Below are 9,729 nucleotides of genomic sequence, written 5' to 3' on the forward strand. Positions count from 1 at the left end.
CACTGCTTCTGAGCTTTGGCAGGTCCACCCAGCAGTCCAGTGAATTCTGGGAACTCGACAATGCAACATGGTTTATGTAAAAGGGCTGTAGAGTCAGTATCATATATAATAATATATATATAATCGATGTAGAACTGGGTATCACCACTCTAATAATGCTCCCTCTAATGAATACATGAATGCATACTTGTCCAAATGCATTATGAATTTCCAAACATGAATACAACTTGGGTTCTGTCAGCCTAGACAGCATCTGGTAGGCCACCTCCTCAGATCTGCTGGTTATCACATTTTATTTCTAAGGTCACTCTGTGCATGCATTCACCCCTCATCTATTGAAACAGAACATAAGCACAAACCATCACGCTGTGAGTGAGAGTGAACCAGGCACCTCCTGTTCTCAGAAAACAGATCAAATTCAGCAAGTTATCATTAATCATTTGTACAGTGTTTTACGTTCCAGTGGTGATGGATTCTGCTCATTTTTTTTCCTTTTACAAGATTATAAAGTAAAGTTTATAATGTAACTGTTTCACAATTAAGAAAGAAAAAAAAAAGAAAAAGGTTCAAAGTGGCTTCTCCCACCTCTCCAGTAACTGGAATGAGAAGGCATGAGACATGGAACCCACAAGGTCTGCTCTATAACTGTCCCCACTTCTGCTCCAAAAGAAAAGAAGAGAGATTCATTTCAGATGGAAACATTGGAAGTATCATCCCAGCTGAGGATTTACACATGAAAACGTCCACTGCGGCACCCCGTTGACTACTTCTAAGAGTAGATACCCTCAAAGAGCCAGGAAGAACTGAACCTAAGCCGTGGTGTGTCATGGACGGCTGCCATGGGGGCAGCCCGTGACACCTCCATCCCACTCATTCTGGGGTAAAATTAATTCAAACCTGGACGCATTGTACCTCCTTTTCAAAACACAGATGATGGCCCTAAAAACCAACTTAGATTTCCCAAAACGAACACGAAATGACACTCGTTACACTCGTCCCCAAATAGACTGTTGCATTATGTATGGGTACAATTTCACTGCAATTTCACTCTCATCTGTTCCCCTATGTATTTTCAGATGTAAAGTTAAGGAAAATAGATAAGGAAGCTGGAAAAAAATCAATCTTCCAAGCACATATATGGTCATGGCAGGGAAGACAGGATGTGGTTGACAGAAGTTGCTCAGAATGAAGAGCCACTGCATGGCCAACAGTTTTTTTTTTGGGGGGGGGAAGATACAGAAGAAAGGGGCAGCAATTAACATTATGGCAGGATCACACGATCGAGGCATTTTAACATGTGAGGTGACAATGAAAAAAGTAAATGAAAAGGTTGGCACAATAACCAAAAAAACGGGAGCCCAGGTAAGCACCGTTACGGGAAGGATAGCAACCACAGTCGAGTGGAGTCGAAACACGCCCCTTTGGGGTGCAATCAAAGCCACGGAATGCGAGTTTGTCTTGGAATTGTAGGAGGGCACTCAGTAGAAGGGAAGGAAGCCACTAACTCATTTATTATTGAAAGGTGCCTATTTACAGGATCCTTTTGCCAGCATCTTCTGTGCAGAGCAGCAGTTTTTCCTTCGGTAGGCTAGACAGCTCAGATACCAGCCACGGTCATAGGTTTTCTGAACAAAAACAAAACTCGAAAATGTAGAAAAGCATGCCCAGCTAGCTGAAACACTGAACCACGAAGATTCAACATCCGGGAACAGGGGTATATTCAATGTGGGCTCGACAGACATAAATGAGCACGTGCACGGCACCCACTCTGGGGCGTGACTGACAGCTTGCTCTCAGGAGGCATTCTTGCCTAGTAATATCCTTCAAGAGAGCGGGCAGGGCCATGTGCCTCACGGTCAGGCTCCCGGAGGACGCCTGGGTCTTCATTCTTCTCTACAACCTTGAGAACTGAAGGACATATCCGCCAGTGGGTGGCAGGGAGATTTCTCAATAGCAGCTTAACTCCTTTTTTCTTTCTTTCTTTCTTTTTTTTTTTTTAATCAGCTGAAGCACCTCAGTAAACAACTCTTCTGAAAATTTATTGCCACTGTCTTGCCTGCTGTGTGAAAAGATAGAACTTTCAGCTGCTACACGCCTTCCTTCTATTTGACAGCAATAACGGAAGGCAGCCTGGGGCCTTCCCTGCAACCTGCAATCATTTCAATCTCAGATTAGAGGGACTGACGTCCTCGAAATGCAGGAGTGAACATCTAGCCACGAAGGTGGCCATGGTGTTAGTTTTCAGTCGGCCACGAAGGTCTTGGATCTACTGCTCCACATCTGAGGGTTTGTGCTTTACGCTCCCACCAGGGTCCCCACTTGAGTCAGCATGGGGATTGATTGCAATGCAAATAGAAAAAGTGTGTGTTGATTCTCTCTGAGAGCCCTGGGACACGTGATTAGAGGGTGGCAGAAACCAGATAAGGGCATCCAGCCAGCGTTCCTGTGAATGCCAATGTACACAGCAGACAGGCGTACACATCCAGCTGTCCACTTCTTCCATCCACGCATTTTCACACCGACTCGAAGAACATTGGGCTCACAGAACCCTAAGCAATGAAAACAGGAACGCAGGCTGGACCACCACTGCATTCCACAAGCCACACCATTCATGACGTGTCTGAGCTGTTTCAACAGCCACCGACAGAGCCCGTCAGGCGATGAACGCAGAGAAGGACAACATAGGTCAGCCTGGAGGGGCGAGGGGTCAGCACTTCCTCCTGGAGACAGGCAGATGCTCAAGGACCATACAGTGCTTTCCACAAACACGGCAGTGTCAGGGCTTATTCCCTCATACGATATTCAGAGATACGGAAACGGACCATGGCAGGCGCTTACCTGGGGTATCTACCCGGTGAGCGAAAACTGCCGTTTCTATGGCATGTGGCCCAACTGTTCATCCAATAACTCAGAACCATTTTTATAAAAGCTAAAACCCCATATACACGGAAGCGCGGAAAGGCTGCACCAACTTGGGGGTTTTGCTGTATCTCGGGTTGGGGGAGGCAAGGGGTCGGGGTCGGGGCCGTGAAGAGGGACAAGCATGTTGCCTTTTTACCATATACATTTTTACGCTGCGTTAACTTTTGAAAATGGCACATGAAGCTTTCTTCAGCAGAGAAAATAGAAGACATATCTTAAAGATAAAAACGGAAACCACCTCCTGCCCACAAAAAACATAGGCAGATGACACAGACACCCAAGGCTGAACGTCAAGTTGTGTCACTAGATTAAAACACGGCCCCGCATTTCATCTAGCCCCACGTCCCTCTAGCCAGGACAAGCACCCCGGGTCCTCACATTGGCTCTGTAGGCGGGGCTGTCTGTGACAGCTTTCCTGGGGGGCACTCTTGCCTCATTGCTGAGTATCACTACGGTCACCTTTGAAGTCCTCCCCTTGGGAAGCTATGCACCGACATCAGTGCCTTGTCCACCCTTCAAAGCAATTTTGGAATTTTTTTTCTGGAATGGCCATCAGATCTGTTGTCTCATTACCCTTGATGTCCTGAATGTCATTAAAATGTCTTCCTTTCAATATTTCCCTTACCTTTAGGTAAAGAAAGAAGTCACTGGGGGCCAGATCAGGTGAGTAGGGAGGGTGTTCCAATACAGTTATTTGTTTCCTGGCTAAAAACTCCCTCACAGACAGTGCCGTGTGAGCTGGTGCGTTGTCGTGATGCAAGAGCCATGAATTGTGGGCGAAAAGTTCAGGTCGTCTAACTTTTTCACGCAGCCTTTTCAGCACTTCCGAATAGTAAACTTGGGTTAACTGTCCAGTCGGTACAAATTCATAATGAATAATCCGTCTGATATCAAGAAAGGTCAGCAACATTATTGCAGCAAGTTAGCAAACTTAATTATCTGACCTCGTGTGCAACAGTGGGGGAAGAACCCCCTTGGATGGACCCTCCAAGAAACACAAACAAGATAGCCTATATAAACCCCATCGAAGTGCATTTGCCCGGTTAACAGGATCTCCGTTATTTTTCTGATGCCCAACATAAGAATAGGTTGTCGATTCTACAGGCTCCCTCCCAGCCTGGACATGGGGAGACAAGCCTGTGATGGATACGAGCATAGGAACCCCCGTGCACCGCCAGAGGGAACCCAGGTAGTGAGCTCAGCTGGGGTCCGTTCCAAGTCAGGGAGAGGGGAGCGATTCATTCAATACCGGAACCGTTGCGTGCTTAACAAATGAGCAAATGTTTAAAACACTGAGAAGTTTCCTGTTAAAAAAAAATCCCCCCTAAAGAGCTCCCTGAAAAAAACAAAAACCAACAGCAGGTATTTCTGACTTCTCCTGAAGGTTACAAAGTCGGCAGCACCAAGCTGTGGTCCCACAGGACAGCACTTCGCTGGAGTCACCATCCTCAAGTGACCTGGACCAATTCTAGCTCCACTGGGTCCCAAGACTCAGACTCCCCGCCCCCGCCCCCATCACTCATTTCCTCACCAGCCTGCACCACCATCTGTTTGCGCTTCCACCTCAGACACACCGAAACTCACGCTTCCTGATTCCAGTGTAGATCATAATCCTAGGATGTGAAAGAGTTGTGTGGGGTTGATGACAGTCCTTTGTCCCCATGCGATCGGGGAGGAGTGGATGGACCTGGACCCCATATGGTGTCAGACAGGCACGCGTCCATCACTGGACTCAGCTTGGGGCTCCTCTGAAGAACCCCTCCATTCCTAAACTCACATCCTATTACCCCATGAACGTTACCAAACCATCAAGTGGTGCCTACCTCATTGAACAAGACCGTTCTCTAATTATTTACCCTTTCCACCTCTGAACGTGTGTGTGCGCGCGCGTCCCTGTGTGTTTCCCTTAACCTTTAATGAGATTTACTTGCCTTGTCACAAATTAAAATTAGGATCACCCCTATTCCTTTCTGGCTGAAACTCTCAGTTGACCTAATAAGATCATCCCATGATTCCTTTATATCGAAGATGCTTTCAGCCAAGTCACACGTAGCCATCATGGTGTCCACAGCCCAGCTGGAAATATGCAAGGCTAGGTTGGAGGGACCCTGTAAACGCATTTCAGATTTTTGACTGTACCAACTTTGGGGGCATTTGGAGAAGGGGTGTTGAGATCCTTATTCCATCCCCTACTCTTCTTCCAACAAACCCATACTTGGACCTTGTCCGTAAGTCAGCCATGTAGACGGCAGAGCAAAGAAGGGACCGGTCTCTTTATGGCCCACTCCACTGCTCAGGAGAGGTGTCATGAAGAGTTAGCTACGGTTTTGAGTCCAGTCTCCATTACCCATGGGGTTTTGTCTATTGACTCAAAAGGTTTGAGCCTAGAATTCCTCCACAGAAAGACATCTCTTTACGCATCTCGCAAGGTCATTTTCTAGCACGAAAGAGGTGATGTGTGTGACACGTGCCCTAGACGGTGTGTGTACCCACAGTGTCTGGTGTACATGTGGCAAGCACGGTTACACTTGAACATGCCTCAGTGCCAGTGGAGACAGCCACACGGCTGGTGCATCCTTCATTCAGGGCACATAAGGGAACATGGGCATCTCGACGCAATCCACAGGTCATCCCCACCTGTGAGAGCTGCAAAGATTTCTTGCTAAAGTGTATTAAGGACAACCTGTCTCCTGAATTGCTATACAGCTTATAACATATGGTGAGCTAATTATCTAGCTCTCCAAGGGTACAAGCATCTCCCCCCAAGATAAATTGTAGCCCCCAAAGAGTAAACGAGGTTGAAGGATCGTGGAGTACACGGTTCTATATTCCAAACTGTCACCCTACTCAACTTGGGAGTGTGCTCTTGGAATCCCAGGGCACATGCCACGTTTGCAGAAGCAAACCTCCACTGAGAGCCTCACAAACCAATGAAACGTCTTTGTCTTCTGCTCGCATCACTCATATCTTCCCATCCCAAGCTAGCATCTCAAGAACACACCCTTCAGCAACAAGGTTTAGAGAAAGAATATAAAGGATCAAATCATTCCCCTCATGGCCTTTGACATATGAGCTAAGCAGGAGTTCGGTACTCCAGATGGCTTTTTACGTTAATACATCAAAATAAGGCACCGGTTTCAATGCGGGAAAAGTTGAAGTCCAAAAGCATTTGAATAAACCTCATAAACACTGTCAATACTTTGATCACTTTTCCTTCTTCTGCTTCTGACTAATTTCTACATTCATTTCTCACAAACAAGGTAAAGACCTGCCTAAATGATTCAGGATATTCTGGCCAATGAGAGGACACGCAGACATGTGTCTTCTGGCCCTTGAAAACCATTTTTGTAAATGTGGTGGTGTCACCATTGTTAGGATTCTTTGGTGACATATCGAGGCAATTCTCTTAAGATCTTGGATCTCACGTTCAGTGAGTCCGATGCCTAAGATAACACAGGACGACAATTTTACCCAAAGATAATTTTCCAGAAGCACTTTAAGTCTTTGTGTCTTCAGATAACGTATGTAAAAGGGCTTTTTATGAATAGCTTCTGTGGTATACAAATTGTAGTATTTTCACTTGCATTGACCATGTCTGCATTGCTCAAATGTGGGCAGCAGACATCTTCACTGGAGACATCTATGTTGAAGACTAAACCCTTTCGTAGTAACTCGATAACCTGCAACTATGGTGTTCCTAAAACATCTGAAGGGTCCAGCTCTGAAAAAGTCTCAGAAAGCTCAATATAATCGAGATAAAATAGTTGAGCTTCAATCCCCGTATGATGATCAGGTTTGTTTTGCTCCCTTCCCAAAGTCATATGCTGAGGAACCCATTACAATGCCTTGCAATCCTATGAATACTCATAACCTCTGTATAGATTCATTTCTGTGAAAATACCACATGCTGTAAAACATCGATTCACCCTGGAAACGGCGTATCGTTTCTGAACCCGGTCATTCTCTAACAGGCTGTGTTATTAATCTCCTCTCTGCTTCTGAGAGATTGCTGGAAGATAGAAAGTGATGTGAGCATGTCTGGCTTTTGCAGCAAATTTACCAAGCAGCACACTGCTGTGTGTTGGCTTAAACAGATAGGTCTGCAATCCTTCGTGCCCCATTCTATCTTGCAATGGCCGCTCTCTTACTTATAAAACACACTATACAGTAAACCCATGAGGTAAGAACACTGTCAACCATGCAGACCGTGGCCCACCGTTGAGTTATGACATTAATTTAGAGTCCCAACCAGATAACTCGAAAATATCAAAATAAAACAGAAGACAATAGGACGGAAGTATTAGAAGCGATCACTCGTGCAAGAAAAAGATCATTTGAGGGAACCTGTTTCCGTTAAATATCTGTGTACATCTAACTGGAGGATGATGTCAAATGTCCATCTCAAAACGTTCTAAGGCGTTTGCATTCAATCATGTGTCAACTTCACCTTCTAGAAAAAACCTAAGAGCATTATGACAATTGCAGCATTTGTCCCTAACAGCAAAACTGTACTCCGTGGACGCACCAGCATTTGTCAGAGCGTCCTACGGGACGCCCGTGCTAGAATGTCTTGGAGAGCTTGTGGAAATGAAGACATATGGCCTCACTGCAGATAGGCTCAGTAGGAATCTACAGGTAAGCAGATAAGACTGGTAATATCCAGTTCTAGCAAGCACCCCAGGTTCTCCTTACACAGTCTGTGGGAATGTGCCTGATAACGATACTCTAGGGATGTTCCCCTCTTCTGTTTTTTGTCTACGTGTGGCTCTTAGAATGAGCCTCGCTTATTTGACACCGTGTACTAAGCTACTGCACAATGGAGGTTTCCGAACCAAGCACTGTGGGCGCCCAGGATGTTGAGTGGCCACCCCAGGTATGTGTGTCCCTGGCTCCCGGGCCGATGGTTAGGCTTCCTGTACGTGCTGACAACTCCACAGTACCTCCATGTGCAAGCGACAACTGAAACAGGTGCACAGGGGCACGGCTGCCAGCTTCCTATCTCCCTCCTTCCCTTAGAATCACGTTACGTCTCTCACCAGGCTACCTGGCTGGGAGCACCCAGTTTCTCCAGGGTTTGCTGCCTGGATAAGACCGAGACTCTCCATGGACGTGGCAGGTAACCACAAAGGCCTCACGTCTGGTTTTTAGATGAAACTTCCATTTTTCTCCATCCTCTACAGTGACAAAAGGAACAAAACGGTCTTGTTTGTTTTTAAGAGCACGTGTCCCTGCTAGAACGTCTCCTTGGCATCGGTGTCCATTGCTGGTTGCAACCCCCAGAACCATGTGCCAAAGGACACCTAACCGAACCCAAAGAGATCACTGAGCTGACCCAGCTTACTCATGGAGGTCGGTTTCTCTCAGAAATTTGCCTCGAGCATTCTGGATCTCCCCACATTATTTGCATGACGAGGACAATCTATACACTCAAACCATTCAGGCACCTTTTCTCTCCTAATCTCACACGTGACGGTTAAACACCACGGTGATCTCCGAAGCCCCGTTTGTCATCCAGCAGACGTTTTTTTTTTTTTCTGGCATGGCCTAACACACACAGGACATGAGTCATCTGACAAAGCCACTCTGGGGACAGCCCACCGCATCGCAATGTCTTTCTGAGGCCACCCAACATGTGCCACCTCATGCTTCACGTCCCTGCTCCCGAGAGCCGGTCTGGAGGACTCTACCCAGCGTGGCAGGGGGAGTGTGGCCATAAGGACCAGCCTGGTTGTCCCACCGGCGTGGGAACCACCGAGCACCGTGTTGCACCAGCGGCGTCCGGGTGAGGGGCGATACCCACCGTCGTATGAACTGGGTGGCATCCGCCGTCAGCCTCTGCGTGAGGTTGTCGTAAGACAGGGGCTGCTGGGTGATGTCATAGTTCTGGAAGAGGAAGCAGTTCAGGGGTCGGAAGTAATGGAGGAAGCACACCAAGGCGCCAAGGATCACGGCAGCCAGGAGGAGGAGGCAGATGAAGACGGCGCGGGGCACGTGGGCCAGCTTCAGCCACTTGAGCGCCGCCAAGGTCAGGAGGGCGATCGCGATGACTTGGAGAGGGATGAACACCAGCAGCCTGATGGCGCTGGTGAAGACGCTGCCTTGCCCGGGCTTGCAGTCTCTCAAGTTGGTCACAGGCACCCCGTGGAAATAATCGAAGCCGTGATTTAAAGGGTGGTGACAAAAGTCGGTTTTGTTGTGGCAGTGGACCCCAAGGTGCCACTTCCCTGAGGAGACAAAGGGGTGACATGTTGAGTCCCAACAGACACCAGGGCTTGAATATCGGCGTCTGCTTCCCAGAGTGAGAAGTAGGCTCTTTCTGCCTGGTTATCATCCAAAGTCCTATTCCGTAGAACCCTACAGAGTTTTTTCTTTTTTGCTTCCTTTTCCACACACACTCGGGTATCCACTACTCCCTCTACCAGAAAACAAGAAGCAATTTAGTGGTTGAAACACGCAACAACAAAAAAAGACAAACAGCTACCACACTGAAAGGGCAGGAGCTGTAACTACAGAGAAAAACACATGTTTTTCTGGGAGAGATGGTTTTGGAACACATTTCCTAAAAATTAAAGCCTTGGAAGCAACTTGATTTTGTTCCCTGGATGTTAACCGTGGAAATGAATCTTTTCCCAAAAAACTACCCCTCAGGCATGAGGAAAGCTTACTCGTAACTCAGCAATTACGTTAAGCACCTGTGAACACTTCTTATAAAATATTAATTGTGCCACGACATTAGCGAGTGCCTCACAAAGAGAAAAGTGAAGATGGTTTGAGTAACAAGAATGGTCATTTTGATACAGTGAGATT

The 9,729-nt window shown here is 47.0% G+C and overlaps 1 protein-coding gene across 1 annotated transcript in view; it reads right to left on the reverse strand.

Moving 5' to 3' along the window:
* The window catches only part of STS (steroid sulfatase), a 170,851-nt gene that overhangs the window by 70,975 nt on the left and 90,147 nt on the right, over window positions 1–9,729 (reverse strand). Inside the window, exon 5 of the mRNA XM_019624647.1 lies at window positions 8,723–9,146. Coding sequence (XP_019480192.1) covers window positions 8,723–9,146 — 424 coding nt within the window. The remainder of the gene's footprint in view (window positions 1–8,722; window positions 9,147–9,729) is intronic.

The sequence above is a fragment of the Hipposideros armiger genome, unplaced genomic scaffold (genome assembly GCF_001890085.2).
Source record: "Hipposideros armiger isolate ML-2016 unplaced genomic scaffold, ASM189008v1 scaffold_598, whole genome shotgun sequence".
NCBI classification, from domain to species: Eukaryota; Metazoa; Chordata; class Mammalia; order Chiroptera; family Hipposideridae; genus Hipposideros; species Hipposideros armiger.